At 40.9% G+C, this 25400-nt stretch overlaps 1 protein-coding gene across 1 annotated transcript in view; it reads left to right on the forward strand.

The window, feature by feature from the left end:
• Positions 1 to 25400, forward strand: part of LOC124122861 — a 196455-nt gene that overhangs the window by 15002 nt on the left and 156053 nt on the right. Inside the window, exons 3-13 of the mRNA XM_048383500.1 lie at positions 10442 to 10944; positions 11435 to 11510; positions 12052 to 12215; positions 15636 to 15767; positions 15980 to 16028; positions 19502 to 19726; positions 21854 to 21996; positions 22839 to 23056; positions 23273 to 24183; positions 24469 to 24654; positions 25040 to 25279. Of these exons, the coding sequence (XP_048239457.1) occupies positions 10442 to 10944; positions 11435 to 11510; positions 12052 to 12215; positions 15636 to 15767; positions 15980 to 16028; positions 19502 to 19726; positions 21854 to 21996; positions 22839 to 23056; positions 23273 to 24183; positions 24469 to 24654; positions 25040 to 25279 (2847 nt within the window). The remainder of the gene's footprint in view (positions 1 to 10441; positions 10945 to 11434; positions 11511 to 12051; positions 12216 to 15635; positions 15768 to 15979; positions 16029 to 19501; positions 19727 to 21853; positions 21997 to 22838; positions 23057 to 23272; positions 24184 to 24468; positions 24655 to 25039; positions 25280 to 25400) is intronic.

Here is a 25400-nt window from a genome sequence, read left to right on the forward strand (position 1 = left end):
ATGTTCAGATACGAAAAAGGGCCAGTTGATCAGATTTAATCTTAGCATCAGTTGGTAGTGGCAAAAAAAATGTTCAGAGTACAAAAAAGGACCTGTTTGACCATTTATTTGTTGAATTTGCAGAAGCATGACTTGAACTGCCAAGTGCCTTTCCATTTCATTATCATGATTATAGCAGAGTGTTATTCAATGTGCCAGCCGAGGTGATAGTGTTATTCAATTGTCCGAAGGGACATGGTAAGAATGGCTGGATTATGTGGGAGTGTTTGGCTCGGTGTTACACGAGCGAGCTGCATGCTGCACCTGATCAATACAGTGTGCTGGTGTACATGCTGGAGGTGAAGAGAAAAACTGTTAACTCTTTATCAGTAGTTCCCTGGACTGGAAGACAGAAAGAGAGACATACCGAGGGAGAGATAGGCAGAGAGAGTGCAAGACAGACAGAGATTGGGCAGGAGAAAGAGGCAGTGTGCCAAACCAGACAGAGATTGTTCATGAAAGACAGAGATTGTGCAAGACAGACAGATATAGATTGTGCATAACAGGCAGAGATTGTGCAAGACAGACAGACACAGTGCAAAACAGATTGACAGACAGAAATTGTGCAAGACAGATGGACAGACAGATTGTGCAAGACAGACGGAAAGACAGACATATTGTGCAAGACAGATGAACAGACAGAGATTGTGCAAGACAGTCATAGTACCAGAAAGACAAAAATTGTGCAAGACATACTGACAGACAGAAATTGTGCAGGACAGACAGATGGACAGACAGAGATTGTGCAAGACAGTCATAGTGCCAGACAGACAAAAATTGTGCAAGGCAGATGGACAGACAGAAATTGTGCAGGACAGACAGATGGACAGACAGAGATTGTGGAAGACAGACAGACAGAAATTGTGCAAGGCAGATGGACAGCCAGAAATTGTGCAAGACAGACAGAAAATGTGCAGGACAAACAGACAGAGATTGTGCTACACAGTCATAGTGCCAGACAGACAGAAATTGTGCAAGGCAGATTGATAGACAGAAATTGTGCAAGACAGACAGAAATTGTGCAGGACAGTCAGACAGTCATAGTGCCACACAGACAGAAACTGTGCAAGACAAATGGACAGGTAGAAATTGTGCAAGGCAGATGGACAGACAGAATTTGTGCAAGACAGATGGACAGACAGAAATTGTGCAGGACAGACAGACAGAAATTGTGCAGGACAGACAGACAGAAATTGTGCAGGACAGACAGATAGAAATTGTGCAAGACAGACGGACAGAAATTGTGCTAGACAGATGGACAGACAGAAATTGTGCAAGAGAGAGGGACAGACAGAAATTGTGCAGGACAAACAGAGATTGTGTAAGACAGATGGACAGACAGAGATTGTGCAAGACAGTCCAACAGAGATTGTGCAAAACAGACAGTGATTGTGCAGGACAGACAGAGTGCAAAACAGAGATTGTGCAAGACAGATGGACAGACAGAAATTGGGCAAGACAGTCATAGTGCCAGACAGACAAAAATTGTGCAAGACATACTGACAGACAGAAATTGTGCAGGACAGACAGATGGACAGACAGAGATTGTGGAAGACAGACAGACAGAAATTGTGCAAGGCAGATGGACAGCCAGAAATTGTGCAAGACAGACAGAAAATGTGCAGGACAAACAGACAGAGATTGTGCTACACAGTCATAGTGCCAGACAGACAGAAATTGTGCAAGGCAGATTGATAGACAGAAATTGTGCAAGACAGACAGAAATTGTGCAGGACAGTCAGACAGTCATAGTGCCACACAGACAGAAACTGTGCAAGACAAATGGACAGGTAGAAATTGTGCAAGGCAGATGGACAGACAGAATTTGTGCAAGACAGATGGACAGACAGAAATTGTGCAGGACAGACAGACAGAAATTGTGCAGGACAGACAGACAGAAATTGTGCAGGACAGACAGATAGAAATTGTGCAAGACAGACGGACAGAAATTGTGCTAGACAGATGGACAGACAGAAATTGTGCAAGAGAGAGGGACAGACAGAAATTGTGCAGGACAAACAGAGATTGTGTAAGACAGATGGACAGACAGAGATTGTGCAAGACAGTCCAACAGAGATTGTGCAAAACAGACAGTGATTGTGCAGGACAGACAGAGTGCAAAACAGAGATTGTGCAAGACAGATGGACAGACAGAAATTGGGCAAGACAGACAGTGATTGCGCAAGATAGTCATAGTGCCAGACAGACAGAGGTTGTGCAAAACAGATGGACAGACAGAGACAGTGCAAAACAGAGATTGTGCGGGACAGTCAGACAGAGATTGGAATATTGCTAAAAGCGGCATAAAACCGTACTCACTCACTCACATAGGTTACATGAATATGATCAGTGTCTGACATTCGTCACATCAGGCTTTCTTTCTAAATTGAGATTCTAGTGACAAACACACCTTGATATCTCTGAAATACAGGGCGAAGTAGAGTTGAAGGCAACTCATTCATTCAAGGGTTGACAGATGAAGTTAGTTACACTAACAGCATTAGGGAATAAGAGGTGACTAACAGGATTGGGTGGTCAGGCTTGCTGACTTGGTTGATGCATGTCATTGATCAAATTGTGTAGAATGACTTGGTGTCAATCACTGGATTGTCTGATCCAGATTATTTACAGACCACCATCATATAACTGGAATATTGTGGAGAATGGTGTTTAACCACGAACAAACATGACATATATCATGTGAAATACGAGCTTGTAATATACAAGGATAAAACAAACAAATTAGTTTACTGGACGGAGTTAGTGTCCAGGCGTTGTTAGATAAAACAAAATCATAAAATTTGAGGCTTTGTTTGCATACAAATATAAGGTACCTTTATTTTATGTGACTTGCTGTATTTTAGAATCAAATAAAATATTAACCATATTCCAATTATACACAGGATTCATATTTGACTAATTTATTTTGTTCAAGGTATGTATAATTCAAAATACATATTTTCCTTTTGATAAAATAAACTTTCACTTGCATTAGTGTTTTAAATCCTCCTTTTACTTCATATCATGATAATGTGAATTTGACTGTGATTTTACTTTGGAAAATATTATTTCTGATAGGTAAATCAGAAGTTTCAAATAACAATTACCACCCCTGATTGTGTAGAATGATTTGGTGTCAATCACTGGATTGTCTGATCCAGATTATTTACAGACAACCATTATTATTTCTGATTTCTTTTTTAAATATTATTTCTGATAGGTAAATCAGAAGTTTCAAATAACAATTACCACCTCTGACTGAAACAGCTGATTTGACTATGTGCTCGGTTTCAAAATCAATTTTTCATCGTCAAATCTACAGCTATCATAACGCTAAATACACAGTATGTTTATCTGTTAATTTGTCCATGTTGCCTGCTACCAGAAAAGTTATTTGATTATAATTAATTTTATGGCGAAAAGTCATTGACTTGCATTAAAGAGGGACCATGTACACCCTTGGTGTGGAGCCCAATTGCACTCCACTATCTCTGTGTTATTAGGATATTTGCGAGACTGGAATACCTCATTAGATTAAACAGACAAACAAATTAGGTTTGAAAGACTTGAATGAAACTTGCGAGGTTTTCAATTAACCCATGTCTATTCACCCTTTACTGTTCAAGAAACGTGTTTCCATCCCAGCTGTTCCAACTGATTTATTTGTGTGAATTGACTCTCCTTAATAAGAAACTGGACATTGTATCAAACATTATAATCATGTAGAGAGATTTTTGTAGAATCACATGCTACTTTGGAGTGAGTGAGTGAGTATGGTTTGATGCCGATTTTAGCAATATTCCAGCAATATCACAGCGGGGGACACCAGAAATGGGCTCACACATTGTACCCATGTCGGGAATCAAACCCGGGACTTGGGCGTGACGAACACTTTAACCACTCGGCTACTGACGGCCACTGCTATTTTGGAACATATAATTGCTCAAAACAAGTTCTAAAAGAAGCATAAAGGGGTGTAGCAACTATGCAGCACAAAAGAGCTTACTCTTTAATATCGTTAAAAAAATCAAATACATTTTTGAGAAAGAACTTCAATGTTTTATTCTGTCAGTTGTTTTGTTGTCATCACATGATCTTTGGTTAATTCATATGGTGGAAACCAGTGTAAAAAGTTGGCGTTGATGAGCTTGTTTGGTATTGTTGTGTTTGGTTGTTGCATAAGTTTTTTAGGATATCTGGGGCAGTCGGGTAGCCTAGTGGTTAAAGCGTTCGCTCGTCACGCCAAAGACCCGGGTTTCGATTCCCGACATGGGTACAATGTGTGAAGCCCATTTCTGGTGTCCCTCGCTGTGATATTGCTGGAATATTGCTAAAAGCGGCGCAAAACCATACTCACTCACTCACTTTTAGGATATCTTGGTTTGATCATTAAGATTCAAACTCTTCCATACTTACCAGTAATATGGGGTATTCCTGGAATGCTGTGGGAATTCTTTGTGTGATATCTTTGTCGCAGATATATTATAAAAAACTACTTCTATTAATCTGTTTTTGACAAGTGTTATACGTGTTTGAGAAGAAAATGTAATGTTTTCTTACATTCAAACTTCCCCCAGCTACAACCCTCGAATTAAACAAGTTGTATTACTTAAAAAAGGCATATTATTATTTGACTCCATCCATGGCTTAAGCGTCTTTATCTAGATCAGCATGAGAAGGTAAAAAATAGTTTTACTTCCTGTTAAAAGAATGCTCAAGAAGCATATTGTGTCATGTCACCCTATTGTCAACTTTTAGGAGATCATTTTGGGAAAACATATTTTTGCAATTTGTTTTAATCTTTCTTTGCCTATCAACCCCACATTAGCTAGATATATCTTCAAAACAAGTATTGAAGAAGGTCAAACCTTCTATCACTCATGATCGTAATTAGAAAGCCAGCACCTGTTCCTGACATTGATTACAAGCATCTTGAGTATACCCCGCAAGCAAGCACCTGCTCCGTCTTTGACCGTTGGGGAAGGTTAGGAAGGGCAGTGGTCAGCTGGGAAGGGGTTAACTCAACTGTAATTACTGCTGGGAGAAGTATGGGTTCCAACAAGGGAGGGTTTTAGCAGATAAAACATTTGAGTCATTGCATAACATTGATGGTTCCAGCATGGATCTGGTCTGAAAGGGATTCTGGCCAGACCTCTGACTCATTGTGTCCACACTCACATTGATCCGTGAAGACGAGCAGTCGTGGTGTTAAAGGGGCGCTATCACTACCTGACTGAGAGTGCTTCGTAAGGTCTCCACTGTGTCTGTGCTTAAAGTGGAGTGTTAAAGGGGTCCTCCTCTCACCTACCTGACTGGGACTGCTTTGTAGGTCATGAGCCTTTATTTATGATGGTGAAATGGTTGGGGTGGTATCTGGAAGGACATGCTTTATAAACTGGGTTGGGATTTTCTTGGGTTTCTTAGCTTCAATAGGTAGTATGTTAAAGGGGTGTTCATTCATCATTGTATGTCTGGGACAAAAACTGAAAACTGGACTCTTTAAACCCCACCAGCCTATAGACCCCACCACACTGAAGACCCAACCCCACCACCCTGAAGACCCCTGCGATGTGTTACAATCGTTGTAATACCTCCTACGAGGTGTTACCACAATTTCAGAAATTCCATATCGAGTTACACAAACAGCCAGTAGGTTTATAAACCCATCCCCAACCATGTACACACTGTTCACCCCTACACCCTACTACCGTATATACCACCCCAACCATGTACACTCTGTTCACCCCTACACCCTATTCACCCCTACACTCTGTTGACCCCTACACTCTATTCACCCCTACACCCTATTCACCCCTACACTCTGTTGACCCCTACACTCTATTCACCCCTACACCCTATTCACCCCTACACTCTGTTGACCCCTACACTCTATTCACCCCTACACCCTATTCACCCCTACACTCTGTTGACCCCTACACTCTATTCACCCCTACACCCTATTCACCCCTACACTCTGTTGACCCCTACACTCTATTCACCCCTACACCCTATTCACCCCTACACTCTGTTCACCCCTACACCCTGTTCGCTGCAAGTATTTCATTGACAACCTGCAGTGCAACATGTTACAAGTTCGTAAGCTGAAGCATCACACCTGGATTGTCAGGCTCACAGAAGGTGCCATCACCGATTACCCCAATGTATGTCCAGCTTACAGACTCTCATTACGGTGGTGATGCTGAGCTGGGGTAATGCCTGCATGGAGCTGTGGCTTCATCCTGGATGTCAACATCTCAGACTCACAGCATCAAGAGTAATTACAGTAGGGCCTCTCATTGGCTGAGTCTCTGTTAGTACACGAGGTTGTATATCAGTTGTTAATCCTCCAGAATATAATCAGTCACAGCAACCAGGCTGGCTTCAGATTAGTCCGTAGGACTCCTGCTGTGGTCAGTTTCGCTGTGGCTGTGATATCTGTAGGTTTGAAAACAGGAAAACACAACTTTATCGATAACAAATTCTGGTTTAATTGCATATAGTGATGTTTTGATGTAGTTTCTCACGCTGTTATTAAGCTGGAGTGACAACAACCAAGTGATGAGAGGTATATAAACATGATATGTTGTGATAAACGGCAGATTAACATCGACAACAAGGTAATAGAAAACAAGTGGCATACAGATAATTGGATGAAGCCAAATGTACTGTAAGCATGTAAGCATAACAACTAGCACACAGGTAATGAAGCACACGGGTAATGAAGCACACGGGTAATGAAACACATGGGTAATGAAGCACATGGGTAATGAAGCACATGGGTAATGATGCACATTGGTAATGAAGCACACAGGTAATGAAGCACATGGGTAATGAAGTACACAGGTAATGAAACACACAGGTAATGAAGCACACAGGTAATGAAACACAGGTAATGAAGCACACAGGTAATGAAACACATGAGTAATGAAGCACACAGGTAATGAAACATATGAGTAATGAAGCACACAGGTAATGAAGCACACAGGTAATGAAACACAGGTAATGAAGCACACAGGTAATGAAACACATGAGTAATGAAGCACACAGGTAATGAAACATATGAGTAATGAAGCACACAGGTAATGAAGTACACAGGTAATGAAACACACAGGTAATGAAGCACACAGGTAATGAAACACAGGTAATGAAGCACACAGGTAATGAAACATATGAGTAATGAAGCACACAGGTAATGAAGCACACAGGTAATGAAACACAGGTAATGAAGCACACAGGTAATGAAACATATGAGTAATGAAGCACACAGGTAATGAAACACATGGGTAATGAAGCACACAGGTAATGAAACACATGAGTAATGAAGCACACAGGTAATGGAACACATGAGTAATGAAGCACACAGGTAATGAAGCACACAGGTAATGAAGCGCATGGGTAATGAAGCACACAGGTAATGAAGCACACAGGTAATGAAACACATGAGTAATGAAGCACACAGGTAATGAAACACATGAGTAATGAAGCACACAGGTAATGAAGCACATGGGTAATGAAGCACATGAGTAATGAAGCACACAGGTAATGAAGCACATGGGTAATGAAGCACACAGGTAATGAAGCACACAGGTAATGAAACACATGAGTAATGAAGCACACAGGTAATGAAGCACATGGGTAATGAAGCACACAGGTAATGAAGTACACAGGTAATGAAACACACAGGTAATGAAGCACACAGGTAATGAAACACACAGGTAATGAAGCACACAGGTAATGAAGCACACGGGTAATGAAGCACACAGGTAATGAAACACATGAGTAATGAAGCACACAGGTAATGAAACACATGGGTAATGAAGCACGCAGGTAATGAAGCACGTGGGTAATGAAACACATGGGTAATGAAACACACAGGTAATGAAGCACACGGGTAGTGAACCACATGGGTAATGAAGCACACAGGTAATGAAGCACACGGGTAATGAAACACATGGGTAATGAAGGACATGGGTAATGAAGCACACAGGTAATGAAGCACACGGGTAATGAAGCACACGGGTAATGAATCCAGATGTACTGTAAGGATAAGGATGAAACAAATTGTACAGTTGTGACAAGTTGATTAGATACTAAATAAAAAAGTTTATTGATCAGATCTTCATACAGTCATAGGCAACGAGAAGTAATACCCTTTATCTCTGTTGATCAAAGGTTGATCTGTAGGTCTGTCATATTCTGAACTAGGTGGGGGACATTTGGTAGATCCTCCAGGCATTTTGTTAGTATCATATGGTTGACCATAATATGCCAATTCTGTTAGGGGGAATCAAGTTTTTGACGTTATTACTTGAAAGCATTGAAGTATATGTTGGCACAACTTTTGTTTACATGATTTTAGAACACTTTGCTCCTGGACACTTCCCCAGTCAATACTTATCTGTTATGGGACATCTTCCTGAGTCAAGGGAGTTAACTTACTGTATGAGTCCAGTTTCCACCCTTGCTAGATTTTCTGGGCTCTATCATAGCGCCACCAGTGGCTATTACACGTTATGTCCCTTCTATGTCCCTCCTACTGACCAATCAGATTCCACCTCTCATATCACTTAGCATTTGCTTCAAACAAAATGGCAGCACCCAGTCAAGACAATCTGATCAATAATCAAAATCTAATCTGTAATAAAACGTGGGTAATGAAGCACACAGGTAATGAAGCACATGGGTAATGAAGCACACAGGTAATGAAGCACATGGGTAATGAAGCACATGGGTAATGAAGCACATGGGTAATGAAGCACATGGGTAATGAAGCGCACAGGTAATGAAACCTTGATTAAAATCATGAACAGATTTGGAAAGTATCTGTTGATGCCGAGTTGGCGGTTGCACAGCAGTTTATGAACCAGATTTGGATTGGCCTATGCACAGACTCATTAATTCAGCCAAAATATTACTCCCTAATTCCTGCCTAGTTCGGCAAGTGTGGTAACTGGCCTTTTACAGTCAGTTAACTCCCTTGCATGGGGAAGATGGTTATGGGATTGTTCTACATGTTCTGTGCCACCAGAAATATGTCAAGTTTTTCATAAGATAGTGGACAGTGATATATGTGCTGCAACTCATTTTCAGCCTTCATGCATTAATGATGAAATAGATATAGGATCAGGCCCAAATGAAGATCTGTCTTAAGATCATGCACTCATTGTGTGAACTGCTCATGTTGATCTTTATATTGATGTTGTTAGATTATGCTCTCTGGGTGGACTAAAGATTGATGTTAGATCATGCTCTCTGTGAGGACTTAATATTGATGCTGTTAGACCATGCTCTCTGTGAGGACTAAAGATTGATGTTAGATCATGCTCTCTGTGAGGACTAAAGATTAATTTTGTAAGAACATGCTCTCTGTGAGGACTAAATATTGATGTTGTTAGATCATGCTCTCTGTGCGGACTAACGATTGATGTTACTAGATCATGCTCTCTGTGAAGACTAAAGATTGATGTTGTTAGATCATGCTCTCTGTGAGGACTAATGATTGATGTTATTAGATCATGCTCTCTGTGAAGACTAAAGATTGATGTTGTTAGATCATGCTCTCTGTGAGGACTAAAGATTGATGCTGTTGGATCATGCTCTTTGTGAGGACTAAAGATTGATGCTGTTAGATCATGCTCTCTGTGCAGACTAAAGATTGATGTTGTTAGATCATGCTCTCTGTGCGGACTCAAGATTGATGCTGTTAGATCATGCTCTCTGTGAGGACTTAATATTGATGCTGTTAGATCATGCTCTCTGTGCGGACTAAAGATTGATGTTGTTAGATCATGCTCTCTGTGCAGACTAAAGATTGATGCTGTTAGATCATGCTCTCTGTGCGGACTAAAGATTGATGATGTTAGATCATGCTCTCTGTGAGGACTAAAGATTGATGTTGTTGGATCATGCTCTCTGTGCGGACTAAAGATTGATGTTGTTAGATCATGCTCTCTGTGAGGACTAAAGATTGATGCTGTTAGATCATGCTCTCTGTGCGGACTCAAGATTGATGCTGTTAGATCATGCTCTCTGTGCAGACTCAAGATTGATGCTGTTAGATCATGCTCTCTGTGCGGACTAAAGATTGATGCTGTAAGAACATGCTCTCTGTGCAGACTAAAGATTGATGTTGTTAGATCATGCTCTCTGTGCAGACTAAAGATTGATGTTATTAGATCATGTTCTCTGTGAGGACTAAAGATTGATGTTGTTAGATCATGCACTCTGTGCAGACTAACGATTGATGTTGTTAGATTATGCTCTCTGTGAGGACTAAAGATTGATGCTGTTAGATCATGCTCTCTGTGAGGACTATGTTTTATGTTATTAGATCATGCTCTTAGTCACATGAGGAACACTATAGTTGTTTTAGTCTTTACAACATCCTCTTTATCCGATCCAGGTATCGATGTCCTGTCTGATGTCGATGATGTTGCAGCAGTGAGGGGGCTGCGGAGACTGTCACCACAGGGACTGCAGGTGACGGAGAACTTCCCAGGCTTCAATGTCAGTGAGCAGGTAGCAGCCGAGTTCCTCAAGAGGATCTATGGTGAGATCAGCATTTCCTTCACAGCCCATACAGAGGAGGCGCACAAGATCCGCCTCCTGGAGATTTACCAACCTGGGAAGAAGCTGCCTTATTTGGAGTCGTATCTCAACACGAAGAGCGGGAACGTGGTGGTCCGCTATCAGGGAACCAAATCTTTCCAGCGGGTTGTGGTCAAGAAGGTTCTCCCTGCATGGAAATGGAGCTCTCTGGAGGTGAAGTTAAATAGAAGCAGTTTACAGGTGTCTGTGGACTGTGACAGCACACATGTCACATCGCTAAGACAACCACTTGCGCCACCACCAGAGAGAGCTGAAGTGTGGGTTGGGAGAAAAACAGAGTCTGATAAACAGATGAAGGTACAGTCTCTTTATTAGTTGTTTGATGTGTCAGGTGTGTTTGATGTGCCAGGTGTGTTTGATGTGCCAGGTGTTTTGGATGCATCAGGTGTGTTTGTTACCAGGTGTTTTTAATTCATAAGGTGTGTTTGATGTGTCAGGTGTGTTTGATGTGTCAGGTGTGTTTGATGTGCCAGGTGTGTTTGATGTGTCAGGTGTGTTTGATGTGTCAGGTGTGTTTGATGTGCCAGGTGTGTTCGATGTGTCAGGTGTGTTTGATGTGTCAGGTGTGTTTGATGTGCCAGGTGTGTTTGATGTGTCAGGTGTCAAGTGTGTTTGATGTGTCAGGTGTGTTTGATGTGTCAGGTGTGTTTGATGTGTCAGGTGTGTTTGATATGTCAGGTTTGTTTCAGGTGTCAGGTGTGTTTCATGTATCAACTGTATTCAACATGTTTTTCATGTGTGGTTCCATGCCCCTCCCTTCTACTGACCCCTATTATATCCCCTACAGGGCATTGTGTTTGATGTGAGGCTGTACCCATCAACAGGTGATCACACAGACAGGTGTAAAGACATCCTCCACTCAGGTGAGGCAGCATGGCTGGTTTGTGATGACCAGGTCTTAATTCATATGATACAAGTACATTTCAAATGAACCGCCTCCATGGTCTAGTGGTAGAGCTTCCACCTGGAGAGCAGAAGGTCTGGGGTCGATCCCCAGCCGCGTCATACCAAAAGACGTTAAAAGATGGTACTTGTTGTTACCCTGTCTGGTGCTCTGTAACGTAGAAACTAAGAATTTGAAATGAGATACTAACAAAACATGTTAACATTGTGAAATATATTTATGAAGTATTTACATGGCACATTATTAATGACATCAGGGATTTATTTAGACTTATGACGGCGGTCTGTAAATCATCAAGTCTGAACCAGACAATCCAGTGATTTATATCATGAGCATCGATCCATGCAATTGGGATCGATGGCATGCATCAACCAAGTCAGCGAGCCTGACCACATGATCCTGTTAGTCACCTCTTACGACAAGGGCACTTAGTTTGGAATCACAGTTAAAAGACATATGCACCTTGTAGTTAGTCTATCTTGTCACTTTGTTGACTGTAGGTGCGACACAGATACAGTCAGATGACGGTCAGGGTGCAAGGCGTGGCACGGGGCGCGGCACAGGACGCAGTGTCAGGCGGGATGACAACCTAGAAGATCGAGTGTTGCTGCTGGAGAGACAGCTAGCACAGCTCGTCATCACCGTGGATACGCTCAAATCTCAGGTACAATTAATGTTGTTAATGGTATCCACTGTTATTTTTGAACGTAGAGATATGTTGATATTTATACAGTGATCCCTCGCTATTGCGCTCTTCGATAAAGCGCTACCTGGGTTACTACGCGCGGTAACGCATGGCTCCCAAAATTTATGTACACTTTTATTACTGAGAGTTTTACACAGAAATAATTGTATTGTTGTTCATTGTTCATTTGCACATAACGCTTCTCATTGCATAATCAACCGTTTATCGCTGAATGGAGTTCTAATAGGCTAATCTGTTTGAAAACATCCGCGGCAAGTCCCGGAAATACGATTGTTCAACTAGTTAACTTTTCACACTATACATCCTTTGATCTTAGAAGCGCATGATTGCAATAAAAGAGAACCACAAGCGAAGTTTATATTCTTAATTAGTGGGCAATCCAATTTGAGGCGACACTGTCACACACATGTAGTTGCTGTCACAACACGGCGGTCATTCATTTCGTAATCGCGCTTTCGTAACATCGCCTGGTTTTTTTCCGTAGTCATAACAAGCGATTTCATTGGATTAAAATTTGTTTCTAATGACGCTTTCTTGCCGAAATCTGCTACAAGTTTCATGATTGGTCAATTTTGAGCACGTGACCTCAGGCAGCCAATCAAATTATAGCTGTGATACCAAGCTCGTGTTTGATAAATTTCAGAAGTTGGCGAAAGATTTTTTGTTAAATCGTGTTATTCTGAACGTTTTAAGCAGGAAATCACGATATATATTAAAAATATGGAACTTCGCGAATGTATCGTGCTAGGTTACGAGCTGTGACAAAGATTTTTCATACATATATTTTTGCATTAAACGTTGTGTCCGAGCCGAGAATTCAAGGCGACGAAAGCCGAGATGTCATTTGACTTACATTACACGCGATCGCACGAAACGATGGAAATAATATCTTAGATGTAAGTTTGATTACTTTTAGATATATTTTTCTTGATTTTATTTATCACTTTGTATATTATATTTAAAGATTTGCTTAAAACGTCTTTATTTTGCTCTTTGACATGTTCGATGCGGACCCGTTGTCGAAATGTGTGTCCGAGAATTTTATTTTCAATAACATCGCGGGAAATAGTGAATAGTTTTTTAATTTATCGATAAAAAATGATAAATTGAAATGGAATACGTATTTCAGACATTGTGAAATGTGACAGATTTAATAAATGAATGATATTACAGGTAGATCTTGGTCCATAAAAATATATACTATTTTGACGTGACGTGAGATAAACACATATTGATGATTTGAGATTTGCCGAGCGCGCTCCCCCGCCTCGGCCTCGGTTAAACGGCTCATCATCTATAACGCCCACCAATTATTTGGACCCCATTGGTAGCGTTGTAGCGAGGGACCACTGTATTATGGCAGGTGTGTAAGGGACATTTTAGACTCTGGAATAGGGCTTCAATGGGTCCAAAAATATGGACCTGAGTACCCGAGGGGTAAGACCCAGCTCGTGCTCGAGTACCCGCAATTATACATCTGTTCAATAAAATTGTCAATTATCCTATCTTATACAAAGTGAAAGAGTCACAATGACATTGTAGACAATGTGATTGCGTATCAAATAAAATACCTTTGAAATTTGTGTGCTGATTCCCAGAAGCTTCATTGAAATAGAATTTGTCAACTTGGGAAAAGAAATCGTTTACATCCCAATGTAACACACTCCATGTTCAGGGTGAAAATAATATTGCACACGTGATCATCACTTGATGTAAGTTGCGATTGGTGATTGGCTGGATTTTGGCGGGCTGGCTTCTTAGGTATACCTTATATGATAAATAAGATCATTTAATGCCAGCGCCGAAGGAAATTGTCAATAAATGACAAAATATATATTATAAGTTAAAAGTAACATTTTCAATGTTATCACAAATTCACAAGTCAGTATTTACCATTTTCTTAATTGAAAACAAAACATTGAAAGATTACTTGGCTTGTAAATTTATAGTTGACTTCTATAAGACGTTCTCCCGACATTTGAAGAGATAGTTAGAATGAGATACACTAACATAATGTTGATATTCAATAAAGTGATGTCCAGTTACAAATATCTTATAAAAATATTGAATTGATAATGATTAACGTTACGACGCTAATTTAGAATGAAAAGGTCTACTGATTGCAACAGTAAAATAGTTTCGTAAAACATCCCTTTTAAACAAGAAATAAAGTACTTTTTTAAACCAGGAAATATCCTTATAAAATGGCTGTAAATAAGAATAGTGTTGCGAAAAATTATTAAAAGAAAAGCTATTGACACTTTTATTTGATTTAATTGATGATCCATGAAAAAGAAAGTTACATGAAGACACGTTTCTATTAACTTATTGAAAGTCGACCAAATTAGAGTTATCTCCCTTGGTCGAGTACTTGAGTCCTTCAAACTGGACTCGAGTCCCACTAAACTCGGCCCGTGCCCGAGTACTCGAGTACTCTTTGAAGCCCTATTCTGGAACCTATGATAAATTGAATTTTATATGCAAGCTTTTTGTTCCACTTTAAAGAATTTTTCTACAGAAAGCAGAAAGAACCCTGAAATAATCATTTTTCTGAAAATTACAAAAATAACATTTTCTGCATACAGTGATCCCTCGCTACAACGCTACCTTCGGGGTCCAAATAATTGATGAGCGTTATAGATGATCAGCGGTTTAACGAAGGTCGAGTCGTAAGTGGTAGATGACCAACAAAACAGTATACATGCTCTGCCTACCTAACACAATCTACGTTGCACGTTTCAGAGTTTCAAAAATGATTAGAATAGAAGTTATTTATGATTCATAGTGTAAAAAGAGATGTATCGAGTATTAATATGCGCTTTAAAAAAACCCACATCGTATCCCTTCAGCGAATATAGCCAAGTTAGCGCTATATTGAAGAGCGCAATAACGAGGGAACACTGTATTTAGTATCAAAGCTGGAATTGTAAGTATACCGTATTTGATGTAATAAGTGCCCAGGGCTCTCTCAAAATTAGAAAGAAGGGGCTCTTATTAGAATGGTATTTTGGTGAAAAAAAACCTTGAAAGATAAATTTCGTGGTTTATGCTGACAGCCTGAAATGTTTATGTACGACAGATATATTTTTCCAGAATTTAATTGCCCATAATTAAGGGTGCATATAACACACGAGTGCGTATTAAACACGAATAAATACATCTTTTGTAAATTGATCAATTGGAAGGGGTGCTAATTGGGATTGTTCACGTGCCAATATATTAGCCAATATCGCCGTGGCGCTTATTAGGACGGGGCGCTTATTACGTCGAATACGGTACTTGTTATCTGGACCTTATTTGAGCTAATATAGGAAGGCTTAGGATGTGAAGGTCTGTTGTGTGATGTGTGATAACTGTCATGTTGATGTTCTTCTTCAGAATACAGACCTGAGTAACCGAGTGGCGTTCCTAGAGACATGCGAGTGTCGCCCCCTATGTTCCCACGGCGGAGTGGTCTACGAGGAGGGACAGACCTGGTCACGTGACCTGTGTACGGTCTGTCAGTGTGTGGTGTGTACTTCTTTCTCAAACTAGCTGAATACTTGTCTTTAAGAAAGTGTCACTCGGATCATCATTATAAGTAAAACAAATAATTAAATTTAAGATTGGAAAAATCAGATTCAACATAAACCTCTTTGTGTGGTGGTATGTTTTTTTCTTCAGTCCAGTTGTCTCCCTTTGTCCTGCTTGCCATGTAATATCAGCATACATCTGTGTTTCAGGGCGGCCAACCAGAATGTAGCGTGCGCCCGGACATACCGTCCTGTCAGAGTGAGTGACGATAGTTCATACTCGCTACCACTCATTTCACCTCAATACTTAATGTGACAGTTATTCTCAGTAAACAGTAGATTTATGTGAAGTCCACAGATGCATCAGTTTATGAATTAAATTTTCTTGCAATTTGAATTTGTATTTGTTTTTAATTTCAATACTTTTCATCCCACCTTGTCAGTGTGAGCTTATGTTATAGGTCTTCATCTGTCAATATGATCATGATGATTCATTAGCACTGAAACTTAAATTTGTTTCTTCTACAAATCTACTGGACATATCAATATCCTTTTCACAGGAAAATTTCAAAATGGTTGCCGCAGTGGCTCAGTTTCGTAAACATACAGTCTTCTCGCCAATCTCTTCTCAAAAACAACCAGACATATTTTTTTCAAATATTCAGGATTTTTTTAAAGTCCTTTGTAATGAAGGAAGGTTTTGATTTTGAAAATGTTGTCATGGTGCTTGTTAGGAATATCCAATTATTTCTTCTAAATGCTTACTGTACAAGTCAGAATTTACACAATGTCATATAACCCTGTATACCATATTTTCTTGCCTATACTGCGCACTTTTTCCCCAAAAAAACACATCTGTGTAGAAGGGGGTGCGGATTATACACGCCATAATGAGTTTTGATGTTTTTTCCCCCCAACGCAAAGAAATTTCCGTGAGCACGTAACACCGGAAATACCATATCAACAAATTCGTACTGAAGTACACAATGTAAAAAGTGTTCATTGTATATCTCGACTTATGTTTGTAACTTATTTCATTAGTTTTATTCAAAATTCCGTTTAATATTGTTTTAATTAATTAAGGCAAAATCGTGTGTGAACATGGTCAGATTACTGCTATTGATGCCTTGAAATGAACTTCAGTTGACAGAGAATGGATACATATATCATAAATGCCATATTTTGTCTTGTTAAAAGTCATATTTGTTGTAGTTTGATGATTCTATGTCCACATGTAGATCTCTCGCGATCATGTGTGCGGGAGCCTCGACGGTGACTGGTCAAATTGTTCCATGTGAAGAAAAATAACCGGCAATAGCGATCAGCGGCACCGAAATGCTACGCTTAGGGTTATTATTATTTTAAATATATTTAGTAAAAGCTGCGACTAAAATAACGTGATATTGGAATATAATATTCCCGATAAAAAAATAGTTTCAGATGCAATATTTCCCGATCCTTGCATAAAAATCCTTTAAAGTTATATCATTGGGTAAGTTTTAACCAAATCACCTGTAGATTTCAAGAAAACGTGTGTACAGCTGATTGCTGTTTCTGGCTTAGTTTACGAGAAAATGCACAAGGTAATCTTAATCCCTGCATGTAAAACAATGCCTAGCAAAACAGAAAATACTTAAAACGGTAAATCATCATGTCTGGTGATTTTTTATCTCAAATTTCAAATTTGTACATGACCAAGTGTCTTATCACCCGTTCGTTTACCGGAAATCGTTGAAGAGGTACGGTGTAATTTTTTTCTGCGCTTAATATTTGATTTTTTTAATTCAAAATACTGAATCCGCTAGAGGGGGTACACATTAAACTAAAAGAAATACTGTAGTTAAAGGGTTTAATCTGTTATGTGATTGGTTGACTCAGAAGGTCAAGGTCATTACTTTTGAAATTAGCATGCTTACGGTTTATGACCTCGGAGATTGGAGATTTTATGATAATTGAGGAACACCTGACCTCATCGTCAAGGCCATCCTTGAATAAGCTTTATGTGACTTTTATGAAAGTATGTAACTCACGATGGTATAAAAAGGCAATTTATTCTGGAAAGTTTTAATGTTGCAGGCTGCTATGATAAGGCTATAGTTTTGTTTGTTTGTTGTTTAAAGCCATGCTCAACAATATTCCAGCTATATTATGGCGGTGATATAGCTATAGTATTACCTGTTGGTATGGCTATAGTACTATAACTGCTGTGATATGGCTATAGTACTGCATACTGCTGTGATATGGCTATAGTACTGCATACTGCTGTGATATGGCTATAGTACTGAATATTGCTGTGATATGGCTATAGTACTGAATATTGCTGGGTATGGCTATAATACTGCATACTGCTGTGATATGGCTATAGTACTGCATACTGCTGTGATATTGCTATACTACTGAATATTGCTGTGATATGGCTATAGTACTGAATATTGCTGTGATATGGCTATAGAATGCCATACTGCTCAGCTGTGATATGGCTATAGTATTGAATATTGCTGTTATATGGCTATAGTACTACATACTGCTGTGATATGGCTATAGTACTGAATATTGCTTTGGTATGGCTATAGTGCTGAATATTGCTGTGATATGGCTATAGTACTGAATATTGCTTTGGTATGGCTATAGTACTACATACTGCTGTGATATGGCTATAGTACTGAATACTGCTGTGATATGGCTATACATGTAGTACTACATACTGCTGTTATATGGCTATAGTACTGAATACTGCTGTGATATGGCTATAGTACTGAATACTGCTGTGATATGGCTATTGTACTACATACTGCTGTGATATGGCTATTGTACTACATACTGCTGTGATATGGCTATTGTACTACATACTGCTGTGATATGGCTATCGTACCGCAAACTGCTGTGATATGGCTATGGTACCACATACTGCTGTGATATGGCTATAGTACTGAATACTGCTGTGATATGGCTATTGTACTACATACTGCTGTGATATGGCTATAGTATTGCATACTGCTGTGATATGGCCATTGTACTACATACTGCTGTGGCTACAGTGTTGTATACTGCTGTGATATAGCTATATATGTGTTGGCTGTAGTCCATATTCTGGTCTGCGAGACCTGACTGTAGCTAGTCATGTGACCCAGGACACTCTCTGGTGTCGGACATCGTAACCCGTCTACACACCACTGAGCTCCCATTCTTTGTCTATAATCAGCTGGTAATTTGGAGATGTAGTGGAAAATCCGGTATAGCAGGTCGCTGTGGTATGGCTACAGTCTTTAAGACTGCTGTGGTATGGCTCCAGTGAAGCAGACTGCTGTGGTATGGCTCTAGTGTAGCAGACTGCTGTGGTATGGCTACAGTGTAGCAGACTGCTGTGGTATGGCTACAGTCTTACAGACTGCTGTGGTATGGCTACAGTATTTCATACTGCTGTGGTATTGCTCCAGTGTAGCAGACTGCTGTGGTATGGCTCCAGTGCAGCAGACTGACGTAATATGGCTATGGTATTGCTGGCTGCTGTGATCACAATGATCACTATGACAACACCATGATTCTATGACATCACAATGACTGAGACCATGACGACACTATGACATAATAATATGAGAATGTGATACTGACAGTCACTGCCAGAAGGAAGGCGACATTGTAAAGGATTGAGAGAAATATGTGATGGTTTGTTTCACCCTTATGGTGGTTATTGTGTCTGCCTTGTTGACCTCTGACTCACTGTCTCCACAGCTCCCTGCCTAAGTTCCCCCTGCTCTGCACATGGCTCCTGCCATGACCTTGAACCTACTGCCGGCAGCTTCCAGTGTCAGTGTCAGCCTCCATATGATGGCCCGACATGTCAGACACGACGGAACCCATGTGTCTGGGGCCCAGAGCCAGGATCCTGCAACCAGACCATCCCACGCTACTTCTACAACCGATTTTCCCAAGGATGTGACACCTTTAACTACACAGGTAGGAATTTGACACCTTTAACTCCACAGGTAGGAATTTGACACCTTTAACTACACAGATAGGGATTTAACACCTTAAACCACACAGGTAGGAATTTGAAACCTTTAACTACACTGGTAGGGATTTGACACCTTTAACTAAACAGGTAGGTGTTTTACACATTTAACTAGAAAGGTAGGTATGTGACACCTTTAACTACACAGATAGGAATTTACACATTTAACTACACTTGTAGGGATTTGACACCTTTAACTATACAGGTAGGAGTTTTACACATTTATCTAGAAAGGTAGGTATGTGACATCTTTAGCTACACAGGTAGGGATTTAACACATGTAACTACACAGGTAGGGATTAAACACATGTAACTACACATGTAGGGATTAAACACATGTAACTACACATGTAGGGATTAAACATGTGTAACTACACAGGTAGGGATTAAACACATGTAACTACATATGTAGGAATTTAACACATGTAACTACACATGTAGGGATTTTACACATGTAACTACACAGGTAGGAATTTAACATATGTAACTACACATGTAGGGATTTCACACATGTAACTACACAGGTAGGGATTTCCCACATGTAACTACACAGGTAGGGATTTAACACACACAACCACACAGGTAGGGAATTAACACATGTAACTACACAGGTAGGGATTTTGCACATGTAACTACACAGGTAGGGATTTCCCACATGTAACCACACAGGTAGGGAATTAACACATGTAACTACACAGGTAGGGATTTTGCACATGTAACTACACAGGTAGGGATTTCACACATGTAACTACACAGGTAGGGAATTAACACATGTAATTACACAGGTAGGGATTTCACACATGTAACTACACAGGTAGGGATTTCGCACATGTAACTACACGTAGGGATTTCACACATGTAACTACACAGGTAGGGATTTCACACATGTAACTACACAGGTAGGGATTTAACACATGTAACTACACAGGTAGGGATTTCCCACATGTAACTACACAGGTAGGGATTTCACACATGTAACTACACAGGTAGGGAATTAACACGTGTAACTACACAGGTAGGAGTTTTAACACATGTAACTACACAGGTAGGGATTTGACACCTTTAACTACACAGGTAGGGATTTTACACATGTAACTACACAGGTAGGGATTTCACACATGTTTCTACACAGGTAGGGATTTCACACATGTAACTACACAGGTAGGGATTTCACACATGTAACTACACAGGTAGGCATTTAACACATGTAACCACACAGGTAGGGATTTCGCACATGTAACTACACAGGTAGGGATTTAACACACGCAACTACACAGGTAGGGAATTAACACGTGTAACTACACAGGTAGGAGTTTTAACACATGTAACTACACAGGTAGGGATTTTGCACCTTTAACTACACAGGTAGGGATTTTACACATGTAACTACACAGGTAGGGATTTCACACATGTTTCTACACAGGTAGGGATTTAACACATGTAACTACACAGGTAGGGAATTAACACATGGAACTACACAGGTAGGCATTTAACACATGTAACTACACATGCAACTAGGGATTTGAAACCTTTAAACTACACAGGTAGGTATTTCACACATGTAACTACACAGGTAGGGATTTTCCACATGTAACTACACAGGTAGGGATTTCACACATGTAACTACACAGGTAGGGATTTAACACATGTAACTACACATGTAGGTATTTAACACATGTAACTACACAGGTAGGGAATTAACACATGTTTCTACACAGGTAGGGATTTAACACATGTAACTACACAGGTAGGGAATTAACACATGGAACTACACAGGTAGGGATTTAACACATGTAACTACACATGTAGGTATTTAACACATGTAACTACACATGCAACTAGGGATTTGAAACCTTTAACTACACAGGTAGGTATTTGACACCTTTAACTACACAGGTAGGGATTTGACACCTTTAACTACACAGGTAGGGATTTGATACCTTCACCTGCCACTTCTATATTTTCCTATTTGTAGGTAGATGATATGTAGATGACATGTGGTGTATATGATGCCTGGTGTCAGGAGTGTGCTTTTTAGGGTTAGCTGTATTGAATCCTGATTCTTGTTTAAGGTTGTGGAGGCAACATCAACAACTATCCCACCATGGATCAGTGCAATGACACCTCAATGCATGGTGCCTGTTGCTACCGACGATATTCTACCACACTGGTGGACATTGTGCAGAGTGACCAGCAGCTGGAGATCAGATGTGAGGTATGTATGAGTGGTGAGAGATCGGGTGTGAGGTATATACCAGTTGTATAGAGACTAGAGATCAGATGTGAGGTATATACCAGTTGTATAGAGACTAGAGATCAGATGTGAGGTATGAGTGACTGGGATAGAGACTAGAGATCAGATGTGAGGTATGCGTCAGTGGTATAGAGACCAGAGATCAGATGTGAGGTATGAGTGACTTGGATAGAGACTAGACATCAGATGTGAGGTATGCGTCAGTGGTATAGAGACTAGAGATCAGATGTGAGGTATGTACTGGTGGTATAGAGACTAGAGATCAGGTGTGAGGTATGTATCAGTGATATAGAGACTAGAGATCAGATGTGAGGTATGTATGAGTGGTATAGAGACTAGAGATCAGGTGTGAGGTATGTATGAGTGGTATAGAGACCAGAGATCAGATGTGAGGTATGAGTGACTGGGATAGAGACTAGACATCAGATGTGAGGTATGCGTCAGTGGTATAGGGACTTGAGATCAGATGTGAGGTATGTACCGGTGGTACAGAGACTATAGGTCAGATGAGAGGTATGTATGAGTGGTATAGAGACCAGAGATCTGATGTGAGGTATGTGTCAGTGGTATAGAGACTAGAGATCAGATGTGAGGTATGAGGGACTGGGATAGAGACAAGAGATCTTCTGTGAGGTATGAGTGACTGGGATAGAGAGTGGAGATCTACTGTGAGGTTTAAGTCACTGTGATAAATACTTTAGATCAGATGTGGGTGTTACTGGATTTAACTATCAGAATATGTAAACCATTTAGTAGGATGAAAAAAGGCTTTGCATTACTAACAGGGCATGTGTGTTATTCAGAAACTTCATGTTGGAGCCTGCAAGTCTCTGCACCGTCAACCAGATGGAGATTTTGAGACAGAGGTGATCAGCTTCTACCCGGGGATGACCTGTGAGGAGGCTGGGTGTGTCACAGCAGGTGCTTGTGTGGTGGGAGGGCTTATTGAGCCAGTGGACTCGAAGTTCCGTCTCGGGTGTGAGGACTGTTCCTGTCTGCCTGGTGGACAGGTGGAGTGCAGGTGAGTGGGTGGGATAGGTAGAGTGCAGAAGATTGAGTTGTGAGTTAAGCATATTAAACGCCTGAGATGTGAAACCTGATGTGGTTGTGAGATGTTTTCATTAGATGATAATTAATTGGACAAAATGAATGTTTCTCCCTGAAATACCACAGAATTGTAATCATTTTGCTGCATACCAAAACAGGCATGACAAGACCCTTGTTTGTTTTCCTGCAGCTGTAAGCACCGCAGTGTGAGGAAAGAGATCCGGGATATGACGAGGATCGAGATGGTCCGTTTCCAGAATGCAGTCCGCATCCTGCGTGAAGACAACACCACCAGCGTGTGGGAGTCGTTGCGGGACCTCTACATGACACACAGCATGCACGCCAGCGGGGGGGCCTACTTCCTTCCCTGGCATCGCTACTTCCTGCGCGACATTGAAAGGAAGCTCCAGGAGGTTGACTGCGACATCAGCATCCCATACTTCGACTTCACCACAGATATCGGCAACATGGCTGACGCGATTGTGTGGCAGCCAAGCTACTTCGGTGGAGACGGCGAAGGGTCCGACAATTGCGTGTCCGACTTACCGTTCGGAGGCCCTGGGACGTGGGCGCCATGTGTAATGAGAAGTTTTAACACAAGTGTCCACCTGCCATCACAGCTAGAACTGGCATTAGCACTGGCCAGCGAAGACTACATGGAGATGAGTCTTTGTCTGGAGACATACGTCGCCTATCTCCACACCTTCATCGGCGGGGACATGGCGACCACATCCAGTGTATATGACCCAGTGTTTCTCGCTATTCATGCCTACATCGACCACCTCTACTGGACCTGGCAGCTGAAGGATCAGAACATGTTCAAATTCCCAGCAGCCTTTGGGAGCATTCCCATGATTCCTTTCAATGTAGCTCCTCGGGATGTGTTCGACCTTGACAATCTGTGTGTGACCTATGTTCTCCCTTCTAAAGGTCACCCGTGTAACAAGACTGACCTTGTCCTGAGGCCATCAAGGCCAGGTGTGCAACGAGGGGACATCAACCCTGAGTTGGCGTATGGCGTGGACAGCTATGACCAGTTCGGGTATGATGAGGATGGATATGACAGGCTTGGATATGACATATTTGGTTATAATCTAGATGGTACGTTTACTGAAGATAAATTTTGCATGGGTTGTATAGATTTTGTTGACTTAATCTTGTTAATTTTCTTCTCATAAAAGTATTATTCTTAAAGCTTGAATAGTAAGAATATTTTTTAAGGAGGAATTTCTAGTCAGGCAAAATTACCCCATAATGCATTTATTACCCCTCCTTGTGCAAACTAAAAACCTAACATTGTTGTCGCTTAAAATATTCAGAACATGTGAGGAATATGGTCAAGAGTTTGAGGATTTTGTTGCCTGATAGTTGTGATATTTTCTCCAGGGTTTAACAGAGATGGTGTCAACAGATATGGATATGATGTGAATGAGATCGGAAGGTTTGGCCTTGACCGGGATGGATATGATCTCCATGGTTTCAACACTGAAGGCCGAGACAGGAGTGGTAACCCAGACACGTCAGGAAGGTTTGGGAGGGATGGACTGAACCAGTGGTGTCTCACACGTGGAGGTGAGAGCTTTTCCTGATCTATGCTTCTCACAGGGGTTGAGAGGAGGCAGATCTATGCTTGGCTTCTCACAGGGGTTGAGAAAGGGCAGATTATACTTGGCTTTTCACAGGGGTTGAGAAGGGGTAGATCTATGCTTGGCTTCACGCAGGGTGGGGAGTGGATGTCAGAGTTATACTCACCAGGAGTGGTGCAGGCCTATATCAGTCGGGCATTTGGGTTGGATGGGGAGAATCTTGAGGACAGGAGGTGTGAAAGTGAAGTGTTGATACCTTTCAATGGAGTATAGATGAGGATGGTAAGGAGACAATCACAATGAATACAGCAATATATCAATAGCTCCTTCAGGCTTGCAGAGTTATAATCTGTGCATTTGTTTCCTGGCAGGTTTGAACCGGGATGGCTATGATCAATATGGCTTCACTGTACATGGGTATGATGCTGAGTACTGCAACTACCTCAACAATGGCCCGTACGCCACCATCTACTCCATGAAGATCTTCGACATCCTCAAGCGGCAAGGAAAGGGCTTCTTGATGTCTCTGCCCCGAGTCTGCCCCGGGCTGGAACCCCTCCCTTCCCAGTGGGTGGAGCAGTACTGGGCCACCAACATCAAGGATGTCACAGGTAGGTCAAACTTACATATTTTCATGGAACAGGCTTGCTTGAGTATTTTATTATGCTAAAAATTGGAAATTTCTGGCAATCTACCTCATAGAAATTTATCATCAATTGATCAGTTGAAATG

The sequence above is a fragment of the Haliotis rufescens genome, unplaced genomic scaffold, assembly GCF_023055435.1.
Source record: "Haliotis rufescens isolate VD_foot unplaced genomic scaffold, xgHalRufe1.0.p SCAF_49, whole genome shotgun sequence".
Lineage (NCBI taxonomy): Eukaryota > Metazoa > Mollusca > Gastropoda > Lepetellida > Haliotidae > Haliotis > Haliotis rufescens.